A 22,409-nucleotide genomic window follows, 5' to 3' on the forward strand; every position below is an offset into this window, starting at 1 on the left:
CAAAATGCTAGAAACGCTGAGAAAAAAGAAGGAATATAAGGGTCATGCACCCCTGAAAAAAGACTTTTTGTTCCTGGATCTTCTAGTGTTCGTCTCGCGGTGGTGAAGGGTGGCAGTGCCTCCATACCAGAGGATTCCAATAAAGGTAGCAGCGGAACTTGGCGGTCATATCTCCGCGGAAGAAATAAGCCCGGCAGTCCATAGAAAGCCAGATTGAAGCACGTGGACATTAAGGAGAGGCAGATTCCGGTAGACCATTGACGTGATACAGAACCAAAGGGCAGATAAGTAGACTTTATTTGTATTTCACTGAATGTGAATGAGAGATTTGTGCCACGTTGATAAAGCAGAAAAGGGAACATTAATGATATTGATTAAGACTATGTTGCTATTGTTTAGAGAGGGTTGCCTTAAATCTTACTGTCTACCACTGTGATAAAGTTCCTTAATATGTTATAAGAAGTTACGAATATGTCTAGAGTGAGGAATTGCTAATTTATAAAGGGATTGTAAAAGATATAAATGCTATCTTGTGTGGTTTGACAGAACTACTGAGAAATAGAAAGATTGTGATAATCATGCATGATTAAGGTATTTAAGAGTATAAATAAGATTCTTACTTTAGAGAATTACAGCATAATCAGTTATAAGTATATTTGTAGTATTGTAATATTTTAACTCTATCCTGACTGTCAGGAACTCCCTTAAGATGGGAATTAAGCTAATAGTATTGAATGTACATATTTTTGATATATAATAAACTTTGCTTTTGTATCTAACTAAGACTATCTGTGATTTCTGGAATCCGATGCACCTCTTATAAAAATAATACGAACCTATGCGGGAGACTAGAAAGAAGTAAAGTTTGGCCACGTCTGCAAAGTTGCTAGGTATCATTTAAGTACTGTCCTGAGATCACCTCTTGATTGATAATATTGTTAATCTAATAGTGCTAAGTGCCGCAGCGAAATATAAATTTTCTTGGCGTTTTACGAGAGGTAGATCACAGACACTCTGATACTCTGGTGTTGCCTCGATCTCGAGGAGATGCCATTGTCCCTCAGAGGTACCACGTGATACCTGTATGGAATTTTAATGGGGAACTGACCCAAAGACTAAAGAATAGGTATAGTAGTAGAAAGTTGACACAACATAAATGACGCAGTCAGCCGACAGGATGTGGTTTATATAACTGAAATAAGTACTTTATATAAATCACAATATGCAGGTTTCAGGTTCCAAACAGAAATTCTTAACAAAGGCAAAGGTTGATTTAATATTTGTGTAAACTTAGAGGCAAACATGTCAAACCCATCTAGTAGCTCAGTAATGGAAAACAGTGAGTTTTTTTGATGTATTAACCCCCAACAAGTGTTCCCCCAGTTCTCAGGCGAGGATACTGATGATGTCATCTCATTTTTTTTTCATAAAAAGGGCGGGAGGATGGTCCAATTTTCAATTGTTAATCCTACCCCGTGATAGTTTACAAGGGAAGGCTAAGACCTTCTTGTGTTCATCCCTCTCCCCCTTTAAGAGAATCGACCAATTACCAAAGGTTTAAAGAAATACTAATTGATAAATTCACTCAGAAGAAGGGAACTCCCCAGGCATTGAAGAAATTATATAGTTGTATACAAGGGGATAATGAAGGAGTGACCAGCTTCTTCAACAGGGTACTGTCCATCTCAAATTCTGTAAAGATATCAAATACAGAGGAAGGCGCCCATCTAAGATGGCTGGCCTTTAAACAATTTAAAATAGGACTAAAAGATAATTTAAGGGGAGTGATCTTTAAGAAGGGAGCCAGGGATTTTGATGGGTACTTCAATCTCGCCCTAGAGTGGGAAAGGAGAGTAAAGGAAATGACCCAAACCTCTCTTTTGAGAGCTGTATTAGAGAGGGAGTCCAGTACACCTAACCCCCATCCCTGTAGACCATGAACAGCCAATCACTTGTAGAGAGAAAGTATCCTCCTTACTCTGTTTGAAAGGAAGGGAATCTAAAGTGGAAAAGGGTTATAGAATGCAGACTGTTTCCTTTGCAGAAATAGGAAAAGGACTACCATTGTCCCTGGTGGAAGGCTATGTAGAATGGGTTCCCTGCAAGTTTCTCCTTGACACAGGAGCCCATATATCTGTGATTCCTATGCAACTAGTAAAAGCATTCCGGAACACCACTCCTGATGCTTTTACAAGTTTGTGCAATCCTACAAGGATCATGGGGATAGCAAGAGTCGAACTCTTATCTGCACTGAAGGCAAAGGTGGCAATCCATATACCATGCTTCCCAGTAAACACCACACATGATATGTTTGTTCTTCCAGAATTAGCAGACACTGGTGACCAAATCATACTGGGCCTTGATTTTCTGGAAAGAAACAAGTTCGCATGTGACTTTGGCAGCAGGACTCTGTCATGTGGAATGAGATACAAACTTGACTGTGGAGAAAAGGGTACCAGCGAACTGAACGAAGCCATGGAAGTTGGAATAAAAGATTGTGAGGAGAATACCAACCAGTGGAGGAGGAAACTGTCCCAAGAGGCCACTAAACAAGTTAGATCAGGCACAGAAAGGACACAAATTGAGGAGTTTTTTGAGACCCTGTTACACTGCTTCCCTCGAGTGTTTACTGAAGAGATCAATTCACTCTCCTGCACCAGTAAGGTACAGCACTCAGTTCAGGTCACATCTGATGTGCCTATACATATAAAACAATACCAGATGTCTCTTAAGCACATGGATGAGCTCAAGAAATTGCTATCAGAATATGAAAGGGCAAGTATTATTGAGAGATCAAATTCAAGATGGAATTGTCCATTCATTCTTTTAGAAAAGCCCAGTGGTGGTTTAAGATTTGTCTTAGATTTAAGAGAAATAAATAAGGTTTATTTCTCTTAACATCACCTACACGTTAAATAAATTTATGTGTAGGTGATCTTCCCACTTGTGTAAGCTGTCTACACAAATATGATGTTCTGTGCATAACCTACTTAAGCTTTTTAATAGTGACGTGTAAGCTCAATTCCTTTTGGATTTTGGTTGGGAAGGATAAACTCCTTTAAGTCCAGTGACGATTTTTCCTTCCAAGTTTCTAACCATTTCGAATTAACCTTGAAATTGCTACTTACAAGTTCTTCAGCCAGTATTAATGGGAGCCTTCAGGATTTGAGGCGATTTATACTTAAATGTGGGAGGTTGTCATGAATTGGTAACAGGGGGTTACTATTTATTTTTTGTAGTCTTTTAATAGAGTGTCTTGTCTGCACAAGTTCAGTGGTTCAATGTTGCTCAAAGATGGAAGCTGGCCGAGGGGAGTGGATTTGACACAGCCTCTTACTGTCCTCATTGCTGCATTTATTTAGATGTTGATTTTCTTGATATGAGGACTGTTTAGCCATACTGGTGAGCAACAATCTGCTGCAGAATAAACCAGGTCCAACGTAGAGCATTGCAGTGTAGTGGCAGAAGAACCCTATGCAGAACCCCACAGTTTTTGTATGGTATTATTACAGGTTCTGATCTTTAACGAGATATTCTCCAGATGTCTTTTGAACGTTAGTGTTCTACCCAAGGTAAAACCTAGATATTTAGGAACGTCTTGGTGTCACAGTATTGTGTTGTTAAAGGTGACCTGAAATTTCCTATTTGCCAATTTGGTGTTTAGGTGGAAAGAGCTAACCTCGGTCTTACTGAGACTTGGTGTTAGTCTCCATTTATAAAAGCATTCCCCAAAAATTTTAAGGTCATTTGTGAAAGTATCTTCAGTTACTTCAATGTTCTTATGTTAGTTTGCAAGGGCTATTTCTCAGCATAAGCAAATTTTCTTTACCTAATTGTCAGTAGATCAGATGTATATTTCTCACAATGTGAGAAAGCTGGATGCTCCAAGAGGATGTCAATGCATGTGTAGAAAGGAAAGGGATGGGATGACCTGGAATCAAGAGGAAACAGTTGGATTTGAAGAGGATTCTAAAATGAATAAACAGAAAGGAAAATGGCTTCAGCTGAGCAAAGAGAAATCACATGAAATGAGTGGTATTCAGAGGAACTAGCTGTAGGTCCAGGAATGAGCTGCTGTGTTTGTATACAAATGCTAGAAGTATAAGAAACAAGACAAATGAAATGATTGCATTAATTGAGTCTGTTCACGCAAAAATTGTTGGAATAAGTGAGCCATGGTTGGATGAGGATGACATTGTGACAGAAATAGAAATGGAAGGATAAGATGTGTTTCATGAGGATAAGAAGGGTAAAGAGGGAGGGGAAGTGCTATTGATGATAGAGAAAGAGTTATGTCCATACAAAGATGCAAGGATTTGATCATCTCATCAGAGGATGTAATTATGAATGAGGTGTCCAATAACCCTCCGATTGGTGAGAGTGACCATGAAGTGATTATCTGGGCGGCTGCCAGTGGTTTTGAGGCAGTATGGTGTGAAATAGAGGTGAATAGAATGTGTTATCTTGCTAGCGTCCACTTAATCCCTATTTGATTTATTCTCCTGGCCCTGGGTACGCACTTCGATACTGTTTGATCAAACAGTATCGAAGAGCATACCCAGGGCCAGGTATGCACTTTCAAATTAGCCAAGCAAATAAGAAAAGGGTGATCATTATGGGCAGTTTAATTATGGCAGTATAGACTGGAATGATGAGATAGCAACTGGAAGTAAAGAAAATTAGTTTATTGAGTTTTTGAGGGACAACTACCTCAGTATGTAATAGAGGGCACATGAGGATTGAGAGTCTTGGATTTGATCATCTCATCAGAGGATGTAATTATAAATGAGGTGTCAAATCACCCACTGATTGATGAGAGTGACCATGAAGTGATTACCTGGGTGGGTGCCAGCACTGTGAGGGCCTCTGTGAGAAAAGGTTATATGTAGAACTATAAGGCTGGTGATTATGAAGAGCTCCGGAGACAGTTTGCTGGTGTAGCATGGAATGAGGAGTTAGCTGGAAAAGAGATCAATGCAGCTTGGGGGAATTTTCAAGAACTATCTAGTAAAAGCAATGTCTAATTGTATTCTAAGGGTCAGTAGGTTAAATCAGTTAGGTGTGAAATGGATGAATAAAGAGATTAAGCATGCAATACAGAGAAAAAGAGCATTATGGAAACAGCATAAGATAAATGGTAACAACCAATTCCATGAGGATTACAAAGACTAGCCAAGGCGGGTGGATGACTTGATTGGTAAGGATAGAAAAAGTGAGGTATGAGAAGCAGTTAGCTAACGAAGTCCAAAAGAATCCTAGGGATTTCTTTCGATATGTAGGTAGCAAAAAAAAAAAAAAGAATGATTATAGAAAGATGACATTGATTACAGAAAATGGTATAAAGACAGCTGTTGCAGAAGATATAGTGGAGATACTTAATCAGCAGTTCATAAAGGTCTTTCAATCTTGTGAATGTAACTCTATGGAGAGATTGAAAACAGTTGATGATGGGGAAGAGACACTGACTGTAAATGAGCAGGAGGTGTATGGAGAGTTGAGCAAACTACATGTTAATAAGGCTGTGGGAATTGATAATATATCACCATGTATTCTAAAGGAATGTGCCAGGGAGTTGACATCTGCCTTGACATATTTTTTTAATATGAGTCTTGCACTGGGTCTAATCGCTAAGGAGTGGAAGGAGGGCAAGATTGTGCCACTTCATAAGGGAGGTGATAGAACTCAACCATCAAATTATAGGCCTATCTGTGTGTCAGGTGTTGTGGTTAAGTTGTTGGAGAAGCTTGTGAGAACTAGGATCCAGAGTTGGGTTGACAACAATGGTATTATCTTTGATGGACAGCATGGATTTGCTAAAGGGAGGGCATGTTTTAGTAATCTACTTACTTATTACAATAAAGTGACTGCCTCCTTGGAAAGAGGAGAGGGATACACAGTAACATACTTAGATTTTGCAACGGCTTTTCATAGATTACTGCATGATAAGTTGATAGTCAAACTAGAGCTGATGGGGTTGGATATTAGATTGGTGCATTGGATTAGACTTGCTATCTGATAGGTATTATTATTATTATTACCCCAAGACCTCATGGAGTCAAAGACTTATCTGGGAGATCCTTTTATCACACACACATTTCATCATACCGTGTCTTAAACACACTCAAACTCCTTGCAAACACCACGCTCTCAGGCAAGGCATTCCAATCATTCACAACTCTGCACGAAAAAAACCTGCCTCTCACTCTCCTGCTCACACCCTCTTTATACAGTTTCCAGGAATGACCTCTGGTTCTCCCCTGATCTCCCACTATTCTCTGTAGAACTTCTCCACCATTGATCCTATAACAACCCCTTACCAACTTGTAGGTCTCTATCATATCTCCCCTCTTCCTCCTGTCCACCAGACTGCAAATTACATCTTCTCAATCTTTACTCATACTCAACATTCCAGATGCCAGAAACTACCTTAGTCAGTCGCCTTTGGACCCTTTCCAACATCTCTTCATCCTTCTGAAAACCCGGTGACCAAATCTGGGCACAATAGTTCATGTGTGGCCTAATCAAAGCCTTATACAGCGGAACAAGAATCTCCCTACTTCTACACATCAGTGTCCTCTGCATCATTCCCAGAAGTCTTTGTGTTGTCTTCACAATTTTGGTAATGTGTCCCCTAAATTTTAGATCCTTATCCACTATCACCACCAGATCTCTTATTTCCTCTACCTCCAACAATATATTCTCACAAAGCATAAATTCTGCATCCCATCTTTGTTTTCCAAATTTTAAAACCTTACATTTTGCAACATTGAACTCACATCCCCATTTCCATGCCAACAAGTTCTGTATGGAGAGTGATATCTAGGAAAAGGAAAGTCACTAGTGGTATGCCTTAGGGGTCTGTTTTAGGGCCGTTACTGTTTATCTTGTATATTAATGATATTGGTGAAGATTTGGATGGAGATATTCAGTTGTTTGCAGATGATCAAAGTTGGGATGAACCATGAAGAGTATAGAAGATGTTGTGGCCTTAGGAGGACTTAAATAAATTGAGTATTTGGGCATTAGAAATGGGACATGAGTTCAATGTTGTAAAATCTAAGGTTTTGAAATTTGAAAAACAAAGATGGGATGGTGAATTTATGTTTGGTGGGGATATATTGTTGGAGGTGGAAGAAATAAGAAATCTTGGGGTGATAGGGGATAAGGATCTTAAATTTAGGGGACACATTGCCAAAATTGTGAATACAATACAAAGACTTCTGGGAATGATGTGGAGGACACTGACTTGTAGAAGTAATGATATTCTTGTTCCATTGTATAAAGCTTTTATTAGGCCACACATGGACTACTGTGCCCAGATTTGGTTATCTGGTTTCCTAAAGGATGAAGAGATGTTGGAAAGAGTCCAGAGGCAGCTGGACAGTTTCTAAGGCAGTTTCTGACCTCTGGAATGTCCAGTATGAGGAAAGATTGAGAATATGCGATTTACAGAGTCTAGTGGATAGGAGGAAGAGGAGAGAAATGATAGAGACCTACAAGTTAGTAAGGGGTTGTTATAGGATCAATGTTGGAGAGGTTCTTCATAAAACAGTGGGGGATTAGGGAGAACCAGAGGTCATCCCTGGAATCTGTATAAAGAGGATGTGAGTAGGAGAGTGAGAAGCAGGTTTTTTGCTTGCAGACACTACACTCCCGAGAGTGTAGTGTCTGCAGAGAATTAGTGTGTGTGTGTTTAAAGTGTGGTATGATGAGCTGTGTGTATGATAAAAGGACCTCCTAGATGAGCCTTTGACTCCATGGGGGGGGGGGGGGGTCTTGGGTGATAATAACAATAATATAGGTTGAGTAAGATTGGTGTTAATACTGAGCCCTGTTGGAGACTGTTGTTCAGCTTTCTCGTTTGCTGATTTTGTGTCCCAATACCACATGAAAGAACCTGTCAAGCATGTCGCCAATAAGTCATATGATGGATTGGCATAGTATGACTTGCATCGGCTTGTATAACAACCCATCTTTCCATACTGTATCTTATGCAGCAGTAAGGTCAACCAACACAACTGAAATTTTCAAATATCTCTGAAAGCTTGCCTTGATATGGGTAGTAAGGCTTAGTACTTGGTCCATACAACTATGTTGAGCCCTAAAGCCTGCTTGCTTAATAGGTATAACTTTGGATATTTTTGGCCTGATTCTATTAAGGAGGAGTCTTTTGAGAAGCTTATAACAACAACTGAGGAGTGCAACTGGGCAGTAGCTCTCTACATGATCCTGAGGCTTGTTTGGTTTTAATATGGCTATTGTTTTGCTTCTCTTAAAGGCTTTTAGAAATTTTCCTGCCTTTAAAATATGAAAAAAGAATCTTGTTAACCACTGACAAGCATTTTTTACACTGTTAACTAAATATTCAGGATGGAAACCATCAAAGCCTGGTGATTTGCTGGTTTTAACCCTCCTTTAAGGCCATAGTTATTTTGTCTGTGGAAAATTCTCTTGAAAATTGGGAACTATCAGCCGCACTTTGTCATAAGTTTCTGAGTGATCCTTTAACACCCCGTGTATGTTGATGATCTCGAGGGGCTCCAGACAGCGAGGTTGTGTGATAGGCAATTTGATCTGGAGTCATCAAAGGATCTTTATGTGTGACTGGGTTGCTTCCACCTAACTTCTTTAATTGGCTCCATGCTTTTCTACTTGGTTTTTTAAAGTCTAAAGGCTGTGTAGTTTTTATCCATGTTTCTCTGCACTTGTTATCAAGTTTCTGCAGTAATTCATCAGCTATGTCACAGTTGCCAGATTCTAAATAGGCTTGGTATAACTGTTCATATTCCTTATTCCAGCCAGGTACGTATTCCTTTTGGAAACCCGTTGTAATACACTTTTTTGCTGTTGAAATGGCTGCTCCAAAATCTCTTGTAGTTTTCACACACAGATGGTATCCATCTTACTACATTATTCAGTTCTTGTGAGAAATCCTGCCAGCTTGCTTTCCTAAAATTCCATCTTGGTCGTGGAATGGACCGCATCATTGGTATTAGTATTTCTACTTCTATCAATACTTGATAGTGTCGGCTATGTGGAAAATCTTCAAGGACTCATCTTATTGTGTTTAGTGACTGATTTTGCAAATTTTTGGTGTATTGAGTTATATTCCCTATTCCATGCTGTAGCCTTAAAGGTTCCTTTATCCTTTGTTGAATATTAAGCTCAAACTGTTCTGCTCAGCTCAGTTTGTTAATGTGTCACCATTTTCATCATTATTACTGTAATTCCATAGGGTGTGATGGCTGTTAAAAAATCTCCTATGTAGATAATAGGATGTGGAACTTCAGGTGGCCATTCTACCAGGGGAGACTTGTAGATGTTAACCACTGTGAGATCTTTAATTCTCATGCTGTGTTTAGTGCATATATTCTAATTAATATGTGTTGATATTAAGTGAGCATTCTCTATATTATTGCATACAAAAGTTGTGCAACCATGAGCTTAGAGTATTATACCCTGCAATCCTTCCTCTGGATTTCCGTTCTTGTTGTTCATTATCTGTAGTGTCTCTTGAATGACAGCTATGACTATTATTTGCTCGAAGAATTTTTGAGTGATATTGACTTTTAGCATAGCTGATTTCTTCAATGTTGAGTTGGCAAATCCAGAAATTAGTACGCAGCTTTCTTGTCTTGTGGTCCTGAGAACAACCATTCGGTAATTATATCGCTTGCGATTTCATATGTCTGTAGCCAGGAGATCATTAAATTAGATCTGGCTGCCGGCAATTGCTCTAGCTCATTTAACATTATCCAGGGTGCACCACATGGAGGCGAGCTAGAAACCCCACATAACACTACATCATATGCATTCTGTACAGACCACAGACTTAACTGATTACAATCGTTGCAATGTAAAATGGTAAAACTATTCTGAGAACAAACAAAATATTTTGGATTTGGTCATATAATAAGAAGAGCTTATTATAACTAAGATGGCATCTGTGCCCTAGTTAGAGAGAGAGAGAGAGAGAGAGAGAGAGAGTGACCATGTGGTTTTGGCTTGGAAGATGAATAAACATGCAGGAGTATCCACACCCAGCAATAGAGTTTATGCCACCCAGGGCAAGACATGCATTCGATGCCTCTTACCCCCCCCCTACATAAAATGAAAAAAAAATTAGAAGTGGGAAGAAATTTTCCAATGTTTTTCGATTTTAATTTTATTTAAAATATTTTAATTTCACTTACATTACTACAATAGTTTCACTGTTCGTTATTTTCACTCACGAAAACAAAAAAACACTGCCAAGAAATGTTAAAAATGTACTTTATGAGTTTTTTTGGGCTGCAAATTCTTGAACAATTTCCTTGAAATCTAAATTTGTGCCAAGCTTGCATTCGATGAAAATAGTTGCCAAATCACCAAGTCGTTGTTCAAACATTGATGATATTGAAGATAATTTTTAATTAATTTTAATTTGGAGAAGCTTCTTTCAGAGCTCACAACATTTACTGGTAATGTTAATAAAATTCTCATAGTATCAAACAGAAAGCCATGTGTGGAATTATAAGGCAGGTGATTATAATAGTCTTTATTATTATTATTACGGGTATCTCCATGGAGTCAGTAGACTCATCGGGGGAGACCCAAACTAGCAAAACAATATCTGTCATATCTCTTCTTGAATTCATTTACAGACGAAGAGCTCACAACTAAGTCAGGCAATGAATTCCACTCATTCACCACCCTCCAGGCAAAAAACCTTGTTCTGACACCTTTGTTAACCACACTCTTCTTTAATTTCCAGAGATGACCTCTTGTTCTTCCATCACTTTCACACAGCTGAAACATTTCCCCTGCATCAATCCTATAAAAACCTTTTAGTAATTTGAATGTTTCTATCATATCCCCTCTTCTTCGCCTATCAACCAATCTCTGCAATCCACAAGCTCTCAATCTATCAATGTAGGGAGCATTTTTTATATCACTCACCAACTTGGTCACTCTTCTCTGAACCCTCTCCACAGCCTCCTCATCTCCAAGGAATCCAGGTGACCAGACCTGAGCACAGTAATCCAAATGTGGAAGTATCAATGCTTTATAAAGGGGAATAATAACCTCTTTATCTCTGGATGTCAGTGTGTTCCTCAACAACCAAGTTGAGGAACACACTGACATTGCACAACACATTGCACAACAACCTATGTGCAATCTTGGACACCTTAGCAATGTGTCCTCTGAACTTCATCTCCCTATCTACCAATACCCCTAAGTCCCTAGCCTCATCAATCTCTTGGAGTACCTTTCCATCGATGTAGTACACAGCTGGTAATCTTTTAATCCCAAAATGCATGACTTTACACTTTTCCACATTGAACTGACATCCATTTTCTTTTGCCCATTTTACCAGCTTATTTAAATCCTCCTGCAAACTTTCAACATCAGCTTGATTTTTTATTGCACTACACAACTTTGCATCATCAGCAAACAACTGAATATCTCCCTTTAAGCCGTTTCCTATATCATTTATATACAAATTAAACAACATTGGCCCAAGCACAGAGCCCTGAGGCACACCACTGGTCACCTGCCTCATTCTGGACTCGGCTCCTCCATACACCACCTTATGGTATCTCTCCCTGAGCCATTCTCCTATCCATATCACCAATTTAATATCCATTCCCATCTGCTCCAATTTGCGTAACAGTGTTCTATGGGGTATCCTGTCAAAAGCCTTAGCAAAATCCAGAAGTACCACTGTGTAGCCAGTTCCTTTGTCCAACTCAGATGTTATTCTATTATGAATAGTTAATAGATTGCTAAGGCAGGATCTACCTTTAACAAAACCATGTTGGCCTCTATAGAGTATCATATCCTGATCCACCCATTCTTGAATTTTGTCTTTAACCAACTTTTCCAATACTTTTACCACTACTCCTGAGATGGTGATTGGTCTGTAATTCAATACCGCAGTTTTAGAGCCACCCTTATGCAAAGGTACCACTTTGCCTAACTTCCACTCCCTAGGGACCATACCAGAGTTCAAACTTAAGTTAAATATCCAGGTGAGAGGGGTTGACAATTCATTTGCACATTCACGCAACACCCGAGCTGATATTCCATCTAAGCCTACCGCAGTGTTTGCATTTAAGTTTTGCAATATATTTAATACCTCTGATTCTTTAGCTTCAATTCTCACATTAGGTATTGCTGTAGGTATAGAGATATCCTCACTTGGGTGATAGACTTTTGAAAAGTGATCACTCAGTAACTCGACTATTACATCTGATTTTGTCACCTCAATACTATCAGCACCCACTAAGGTTATCCTTCCGAAGTCATTCTTCCTCTTACTTGCCACATAGCGGAAGAACTCTTTGGGATTACCCTTGATCTCTTTGGCTAAGGTCTTCTCATAATCTGATTTAGCTTTTCTTACTATGCTGGTAACCTTCCTAGCTTGAGCCTTGTACTGCTCATGGGTGTCCTGATCGCCTTTCTCCTTGTAAATTCTCCATAACATTTTCTTTTTTTGCAGTTCAAGCTTGATACTACTGCTCATCCATCTAATGCCTGCCTTGTTTGACCTCCTAACCATGGGGACACAATCTGATATTGCTTTCCTCAGATACCCGCTGATTTTATCCCATGCACTGCTAACATCTTTCCCTTGCAATATGTTCTGCCATGGGATGGCTGCAAGCTCACTCCGAAGCTTGTTATAATTGCCTAACCTGTAGTTCCGTACATACCCCTTCTTAATAGAAAAATCCACAGATTTTGCAACCTCCCAAGTCAATACCACATGATCGCTTTCACCAACTGGAGGTAACGAGGACACCTTACTTATGCATATAACCTCTGAACCAATAACCAGGTCCAACACTCTCACACCACGTGTCCCTTCAGTTACGTGCTGTTTCAAGTAATTATCTCGTAGAAGATGTATGAATTCCATTTCCTTTTTGCTACGTGATATTTCCTCCTTCCAATTGATATCACCGTAATTAAAATCCCCCATAATAATCACCAAGCCTTCACTCATTGCACTAAGTTGCTGATGCATGAATTCAATATCTCCCCCCGTACTCCCTGGCCTATAGCAGCATCCAACTGTATATTTGGTTGCGTTGGTCACTATTTCGCACCAGACTGCCTCAAATGAACTCTCATTCACATGTCTATCATCATGATATACTACTTTCTTTGGCTGCAACACATCAGCTATCATCAACAGTACTCCTCCTCCTGTTCTATCTTCTCTATCCTCCCTGAAAATACTGTACCCATCACATTCAATTCCAGTGACCACATCTTCTGCTGACAGCCAAGTTTCACTAATGCCTACAACTTTTGGTGAGATTTCACTGACTAATGCCATAAATTCTTCTCTCTTATTTCGAATGCTTCTAGCATTGGTATACAAAAATTGCAGATTCCCTCTAGATCTTGTACCGGCTTTAGAACTGATATATAAGTCACTAACTACCGTAGTCCTATGCCGATTTTTATCCCCTCTCTTCTGCAATTTATTCAGTCTATAAGGATCAATAAATACACAATCAGTGCTAAAGTTTCTCTCTCTTACACTCAACCTTTTCAATATTAGTTTCCCTGCCCAATAACTTCAACCTGTTCAGAAAACAATAACTTCTTCAATCGCTTATGTCCTTCCATGTTAAGATGCAGTCCATCTCTAGCATACAACTGCCTTTTTCCTTCAAACACACTCCAAACATCAACAAACTCCAGACCTCTTTTTCTGCACATTCTTGCAATCGTATCATTCATTATCATTGCTCGTCTACTTAACTCGTAATTGTCAAAACGAGGCAGCACACACACTATTCTCCCATTGATTCCTTTTCGTCTTAGATATCAACTTGGGGCAGTTCCATGGAGAGAGGAATCGGAAAGGGTGAGATATCATTAGTACTTGAGAAATTATGAAGGAATATTTGTGAACAGCAATAATAAGCTGCATTCTACGAGTGAAGAAGAGCACACAATTTGGTGTAAAGTGGATGACAAACAAGATGACAAACAATATCAAACAGGAACTGCAGGTAAAAAAGAAGTTATGGAAGAGATATAAGGAGAGGGGGAAGAGAGCAGATGCATGAAGAATATAAGACTCAGGCCAGGAGAGTGACTAGTATGTTAAGGAAGGAGAAGAGATTGGCCCTAAGATCCAAAGAAAATCCTCAGTAATATTTTAGCTACGTGGCCAGTAGAAGGAGAAATGATTGTGGAAAAATGACATTGTGGGATAAAAATGGGAATAGAGTAGCTGATGCAGAGGACATAGCAGAGTTGTTCAATGAACACTTTATTGGTGTATTTCATCCTATAGAAGTAGATTTTAATACTAGAGGAATAGGGCTGGTTCGAAGTTTAGAGCTGCTAGAGGAGAGAGTGTGTTTCAAATACTGGGTACTCTGGATGTCAGTAAAGCAGTGGGACTGGATGGAATTTCACCATGGGTTTTGAGAAAATCTGCTAAAGAACTGACAGCTCCGTTGACCTGGCTTTTCGATGAAAGTCTGGCCACAGGAAAGGTGCCCAAAGAGTCGAAGGAGGGTAAGATAGTGCCATTGCATGAGAGAGGTAGCAGACTGGAAGTGTCAAATTACAGACCAGTTTATTTTTCATCAGTAGTTGTTAAGATCTTCGAAAAATTAGTGAGGGACCATATACAGCATTGGACCATATGCTGCTTAATGAATCCATGTGAGTCAGCATGGATTTATTAAGTAGCGATTTTGCTTTGGTAATATGATTGCCTTTTATAATAATATGACAAGAGCAGTTGATGAGGGAAAGACATATTCTGCCATTTTTTTTTAATTTTGCAAAGGCATTTGACAGGATACCACATGATAAGCTGATATTAAGCTGCAGCACATGGTTTAGATGTCAGGCTAGTCAACTGGATTCGTAATTGGTTAACAGATGAGTATCAGAGAGTTGTGTATGTTGGGACAATATCAAGAAGGCAGAAGGTTACAAGTGGGGTCCCACAGGGCTCAATACTGGGACCTGTATTGTTTAACTTTTATATAAATGATATTGTCAGTAGATTGCAGGGGATATTCAGTTGTTTGCAGATGATGTTAAGCTAGGAAGGGTTATTAGTAATAATGCAGATATGGCAGTGCTGCAAGAGGATTTGAATAAACTAGACAGATAGGCAAATGAATGGGGTCTTCAGTTTAATGCAGCAAAATGTAAAGCCTTGAAGTTTGGGATATATCGATGGGAGGCTGCATACTCGATTGGAGGAGCTGTACTGGAGGACATAGGGGAGACAAGAGATCTTGGGGTGATGATTGATAGAAATCTGAAAGTCAGGGAACATATTTCAAAGATGGTGAAGGAAACCCAGATGATTGCTGCAATACTGAGAAGGATGGTGACCTGCAGACATAAGAGTTGTCATTCCATTGTATAAAGCCCTGATCAGGCCACACTTGGACTATTGTTTTCAAATTTGGTCCCTAGAATTTGAAAGGGATAAATTAACTGCGGAATGGGTACAGAGGCAGATAACAAAAATGTTTCAGGACTGTACAATGTTAGTTATGAGGACATGCTGAAGGAATGTGAACTGCAAAGTTTGATAGATAGAAGTAGGGGTGATATGATGGAGACTTCAACTGTTGAGAGGTAGTTACAGGGTTGACTCTGGGGAGTTTTTTGGCTTTGTGGAACAGGTTGAAGAAGTGAGGACAAGGCTTCCATTGCAATCCATTGCCTGATAAAGAGGTGAAAGCACGAACAGTCAATAAGTTCAAGGAGTGGTATGATAGACTTTGTGTTTTCTAGGACAGGCCTCCCACGATGAATCATTCCATGGAGGCCAGAATCATAATAATAATGATAATAATAACAAAAAGATCCCACATATATATGAGCCACAAGAACAGAACACAAAATTTTTGTGGTAAAACATCATGCAACTACTGCTAAAACACTATTTCTGTCTATACTATAGAACAGGGGTGGCCACAATGTGGCTCACATCCACGTGTCACACGGCTCTTCAAGCTCTACTACCAGTAAAAAAATAAAAAGAGAAGAGGACACAACAAAAAAAGAGGAACAAAATAAAAATAAAAAAAGAGAGAAGAGGGAGAGAAAAACAGAGTTAATTGCTGCAATAAAAAAGTTTAATTCAAAACACATTAAGTGAAGTTTACTTTGAACAATTAGAATAATTTTAAAGTCAAAATACAATAATGTTAGTTACTTATTTACTAGTAGAAGCCTTCCTTGTATCCATTTTGTTAGTAAGCTCCTTAAAATTGGGTGTGTAATTAGTCAAAGCAGTTCTTACAAGCTCGTTCAAAAGTTCATCATTTAAAACAGATCTATAGTTAGATGTAATAAACTTAAGAATCGAATATAGTTGCCTACATATGCTCACCTCCAAGAGGAGGTGAGCATGTGTAGGCAGGAAAGGAATGGAATGACCAGGGATCAAGAGGAAACAGTTGGAATTGAAAAGGGTTTCAAAATGAAGAAGCAGAAAGGGAAATGGCCCCAGTTGAGCATGGAGAGATCACATCGAGTGAGTGGTAGTATCAGTGGAACTAGCTGTAGATCCAGAAATGAGCTGTTGTGTTTGTATATAAATGCTAGAAGTATTAGAAACAAGGCAGATGAAATGGTTGCACTAATTGCATCTGTTCACCCAAAAATTGTCAGAATAAGTAAGACATGGTTGGAAGAGGATGAAATCCTGACAGGAATAGAGATGGAAGGGTATGATGCGTTTCGTGAGGACAGAGGGGATAATAAAGGGAGGGGGAATGCTATTGATGATAGAGAAAGAGTTTATGTCCATATAAAGTGGAGATGCAAGAGGGAAATAGTGCTAGTGGTTTTGAGGCAGCATGGTGAGATAGAGGTGAATGGAATCAAATACTTGGAGGGATGTTGTCATAGACCAGGTAATGTGGATGGTGGTGATAATGAAATGTACAATCAAATTAGCCAAGTAAATAAGAAAAGGGTGATCATTATGGGTGATTTTAATTATGCCAATATAGACTGGAATGATGAGATACAACTGGAAGTAAAGAAAATAAGTTTCTTTAGTTTTTGAGGGATAACTACCTCTGTTACAGTATGTAACAGAGGGCACACGAGGATTGAGGGGGTCTTGGATTTGGTCATCTCATCAGAGGATGTAATGAGGTGTCAAATCATCCACCAATTGATGAGAGTGACCATGAGGTGATTACCTGGGTGGTTGCCAGCAGTGCGGGACCTCTGTGAGAAAAGGGTATATGTGGGACTACAAGGGGGGGGGGGGGGTTGATTATGAAGAGCTCAGGAGACAGCTTGCGGGTGTAGCGTGGAATGAGGAGTTAGCTGAAAAAGAGATCAATGCAGCTTGGGGGATTTTCAAAAATTGTTTAATAGATGCAATGTCTAAATCTATTCCAAGGGTGAGAAGGTTAAATAACGTGGGTGTGAAATGGATGAATAAAGAGATTAAGCATGCGATACAGAGAAAAAGGGCATTGTGGAGGCAGCATAAGAGAAATGGAAATAACCAATTCCATGAGGTCTACAAAGACCAAGCAAGGAGGGTGACTTGGTTGGTGAGAGTAGCTAAAGAGAGGTATGAACAGCAGTTGGCTAATGAAGCCAAAAACTCATGAAGCCTTTCTCACCCTAAGGAGTTCTTTCGATATGTAGCCAGCAAAAGAAAGAATGATTATGGAAGGATGATATTGATTGGAGGAAATAGTATAAAGACAGCTGATGCAGAATGTGTGGTGGAGATACTTAATGAGCAGTTCATAAAGATCTTTCAATCTTGTGAATGTGACTTCATGGAGGGATTCAGAGCAGTTGATGATGGGGAGGAGAGACTGACTGTAGGTGAGCAACAGGTGTATGGGGAGTTGAGTAAACAAGATGTTAATAAGGCTGTGGGACTTGATAATATATTGCCACGTATTCTGAAAGAATGTGCCAGGGAGTTGACATCTGCCTTGACATATTTTTTTTAATATGAGGCTTGCACTGGGTCTAATCCCTAAGGAGCAGAAGGAGGGTAAGATTGTGCCACTTCATAAAGGAGGTGATCGAACTCAAGTATCAAACTATGGCCTATCTGTGTGTCAGGTGTTGTGGTTAAGTTGTTGGAGAAGCTTGTGAGAACTAGGATCCAGAGTTGGGTTGATAACAGTGGTATTATCTTTGATGGACAGCATGGATTTGCTAAAGGGAGGTCATGTTTTAGTAATCTACTTACTTATTACAATAAAGTGACTGCTTCATTGGACAGAGGAAAAGGATACACAGTAATATACTTTGATTTTGCAAAGGCTTTTGATAGCGTTCCGCATGATAGTTTGACAGTCAAATTAGAGCAGATGGAGTTGGATATTAGATTAGTGCAATGGATTGGAGACTGGCTATCTGATAGGTATCAACAAGTTGTGTATGGGGGAGCGATATCCAGGAAAAGGAAAGTCGCTAGTGGAGTGCCTCAGGGGTCTGTTTTAGGTCCATTGCTGTTTAACTTGTATATTAATGATATAGGTGAAGATTTAGATGGAGATATTCAGTTGTTTGCAGATGATGCAAAGTTGGGACGAACCATGAAGTGTAGTGAAGATGGTGTGGCCTTACAGGAAGACTTGAATAAATTGAGTAATTGGCACGGAAATGGGGATGTGAGTCAATGTTGCAAAATGTAAGGTTTTAAAATTTGGAAAACAAAGATGGGATGCAGAATTTATGCTTGGTGAGAATATATTGTTGGAGACAGAGGAAATAAGAGATCTGGTGGTGATAGTGAATAAGGATCTAAAATTTAGCGGACACATCGCCAAAATTGTGAAGACAACACAGAGGTTTCTGGGAATGATGTGGAGGACACTGACGTGTAGAAGTAGGAAGAATCTTGTTCCATTGTATAAGGCTTTGATTAGGCTACACATGGAATATTGTGCCCAGATTTGGTCACCTGATTTTCAGATGGATGAAGAGATGTTGGAAAGGGTCCAAAGGAGACTGACTAAGGTAGTTTCTGACCTCTGGAATGTCGAGTATGAGGGAAGATTGAGAAGATGTAATTTGCAGAATCTGGTAGGAAGAGGGGAGATATGATAGAGAACTATAAGTTGGTAAGGGGTTGTTATAGGATCAATGCTGGAGAAGTTTTACAGAGAATAGTGGGAGATCAGGGGAGAACCAGAGGTCATTCCTGGAACTGTATAAAGAGGGTGTGAGTAGGGGAATGAGAGGCAGGTTTTTTTTGTGCAGAGTTGTGAATGATTGGAATGCATTGCCTGAGAATGTGGTGTCTGCAAAGAGTTTGAATGTGTTTGAAGCACGGTATGATGAGCTGTGTGTGTGTGTGTGTGTGTGTGTGTGTGTGTGTGTGTGTGTGTGTGTGTGTGTGTGTGTGTGTGTGTGTGTGTGTGTGTGTGTGTGTGTGTGTGTGTGTGTGTGTGTGATAAAAGGACCCCTCAGATGAGTCTTTGACTCCGTGAGGTCTTGGGGTGGTAATAATAATAATATAGTGCTTCACAGGAATACGTAGTTCAAAAAATTGAGATCAGCTTTCAGGCATATTTCTTAAGTGTCGGATACCGTTGGTCCGAAACTTGCTTCCAAAACTCAATTATGGAACATCCACTTTGTCTCAAAACATCCACTAGCTTCAGTCCTTCGTGCTCTTGAAGTTCCAAAAGCTTCAGTTCTGCAGCTGCGATATCCATCAAAATTGGTTTTGAAATAGGACAACTGCGCTCAAGCACGTTCGTGAGGAAAGTATTTTCCAAAAAAGTGAATGTTGGCTTAAGTTCTCGAAGGTCGCAAAATCAATTGTTGAGTTCTTTGGCCAGATCATTTAATTTGCTAACATTAAGATCTCGTTTCTAATTCTACTCCTGGCGAATTTGTCAGTATTTTCTTCAGACAAACGCAGTGATTGAAAGTTCTTTTTTCCAAGTCTCTCTGGAAAAGTTGCAGTTTGCTTTGGAAGCTTAACACGGTATGTGCAAGATCAGTTATTAGTTTTTCTTTTCCTTGAAGTAAAACGTTTAATATCTGTAGATGCTGGAAACATAGGTGAAAAGTATGTCTACAATTACGAAGTGTTTTCGAGATGAGGTGACATTTTTTCCTTCTCTCTAAGAAACTGTTTGATTGGATCTAACAACAACAAAAAAAAAAAAAACGTGTTTAATACATTGCTAACTGAGAGCCACATTGCTAAGCAAAACCATGATAAGTCATTAGGAATCTCGTCACAATTCCATTCATCGAGAAAGGCTTTTGAATTATCGGTTTGCTTTAGCACTTGAAGGAATAAATTGACAATTCTTAGAACTACTTCCATTACAAGTTCAAATTTAAAACACTTGGCAACTATATGTTCTCTGTGAATAATACAATGTACAGGTAGGAAAGCAGGATAGGCCGTCGCCAGATTATATCGTAATCAAAAGCTTTTAGCACGGTTCATCCAAGCTTGTTCTATGAATACCCTTCAGCGCCCTAAGGCAAACAATTAAATATCGCCCCTGATTTATTATATGTAATAATCCATCAGGGGATTATAATACAAAAATATAAGAAAATCTCCAATTTCTATTATGTTTTTATTACAAGAGAAACATGAATGCAAAATAATCACATAATATTAATTAAATATTTTCTCTACGGAGATATCGCGCAATAAAACTGTTTATAAGCTCTTCTGAATTAAAATTATAAGCTATGTCTGCCTCTATCGATATAGTTGCTAGACCAACTAATCTTTCATGGGTCATTTCTGTTCGCAAATAATTTTTCATCAGCTTAAGCTTGGAAAAATTTCTTTCCGCACTTGCTACGCTAAAAGGACTTGTTAGCGTAGCGACAGCGCCTACCACAATATTCCTTTATGAGCGCCCTTATTAAGCCGCGCTGAAGCAGGCTGCCTCTATGCTACACCCTGTAAACGGTACTGCTCAAGAATCCCCGCGACACCTTTAGTTTTACCCCTCAGCTGGAGCACCATCGGTTGCAATGCTGACGATTGTTTCGCGCGATACCGAAGCTTTTGTAAGTGCAGGGGCGCGCCAGCAGTGTCCAGCGCCTGTGTGCAAAACTTTAGTTGGCGCCCCTACTCTCCCCCATCCATAAAAAATCACTTTAAGAAAACGTTTTTTTTTAAGTATTTTTTCCCCCTCTTGTGTGTCATGCACAGAGGCGCATTTACTATCCAGGTGCCTCTGTGCATGACACACATTGCACACATGGCCGGCACACCCCCTGTGTAAGTGCAATATCGAGATTTTTCTTTGATATCAGAGCTACATGTTGTATCTTTCAACGCTATCAAGTCCAATAGCTCTTCTTTGACGTCCAGGTTGAGATACAAAGTGGACAAATGTAGCTTATTGTGGTTTGCACTGAATATCTGTGGATTCATCCGAAGTCAGACTAAATGCAGCACAGTTTTTCAAGTTATGTACAATGTCATTACCGATAACGGAAATTCTCCTTTCAATTGTATGCCTGGAGACTGGCATCTGTTCAATCAGTTTGAGTAGTTTTTTTTTTATTATTATCCGGCTCTAAAACTGAAATTATTTGTGCAATATTCTTCTTTACAAATTCTCCTTTCATGTACTGACGATTAAGCGTTAAAATAAAACCAGCCTCTTTAGTAAACATGGATATCAATTTACTCTGACCATGGAGTTGTTCTTAAAAAAAATAATAAAATAAACAAATCAGCTAACGCCTTTTATTTCCTTATAGGGAGTAGGCGAGGCCTTTATACCCTATCTAGCTTTTGGAGACTGAGTGGGCAGTTCAATCTCTCACCTCCTCAGATCATGACACTTTGTCGTTTCAAAAAGAAATTCATCTTTTCCCACTCTGGCCTAAAACTTCTGTGTTCTTCATATTTACGTTTTTTATGCAACATTTCTAAGCACTTGAAAAAGAGTTCAATGATAACAAGCACTGTCAATGGACTCACTCAACAATATGTTGAACGATACCGATAGATGAGCGCTGCAATTGTAACTAACGTGTTGTAGCATGCAGGCATAGCTTCTGCATCCCACCACCTACTTCGCCATGCGCACACAACACGTTAGTTACACTTCGGTTGTGGCTCTTCTAAGTTTTGCCGGAATTATTTTGCCTCCAGAAGGATGAGTAGTCGGCCACCCCTCTTATAGAATAACCAAAACATCAAATAACAAGAGCACAGTCAACAAACTACATATAAGTATAATAATCATTAATATACCTGTTGCCTTCACATACCTGACAGGATCAACAAACTGCCATTCGATGAAAGAAACCTAGTGACCTACAGAGAGCTGAAATGGATGGCATATACAGGGTGTTCGGGATAAATTTGACATATTTATAATTAATTATATTTTTCCGTAAGTTACATGTATTAACACACACTTCTCTTCATTTAAAAGTTTGGA

At 39.3% G+C, this 22,409-nt stretch overlaps 1 protein-coding gene across 1 annotated transcript; it reads left to right on the forward strand.

Annotated features, from left to right (window-relative positions):
* The first annotated feature begins 2,022 nt into the window (after nt 1-2,022).
* On the forward strand, nt 2,023-2,898 carry LOC150094663 (uncharacterized). The gene has a single exon (XM_090411616.1). The coding sequence runs from the start codon at nt 2,023-2,025 to the stop codon at nt 2,896-2,898; it is 876 nt and encodes a 291-aa protein (XP_090267742.1).
* Nucleotides 2,899-22,409: the final 19,511 nt, after the last annotated feature.

This window comes from Typopeltis vanoorti, chromosome 21 (genome assembly GCF_054136105.1).
Source record: "Typopeltis vanoorti isolate ZY-2024b chromosome 21, IOZ_Tvanoo_1.0, whole genome shotgun sequence".
Taxonomy (NCBI): Eukaryota; Metazoa; Arthropoda; class Arachnida; order Uropygi; family Thelyphonidae; genus Typopeltis; species Typopeltis vanoorti.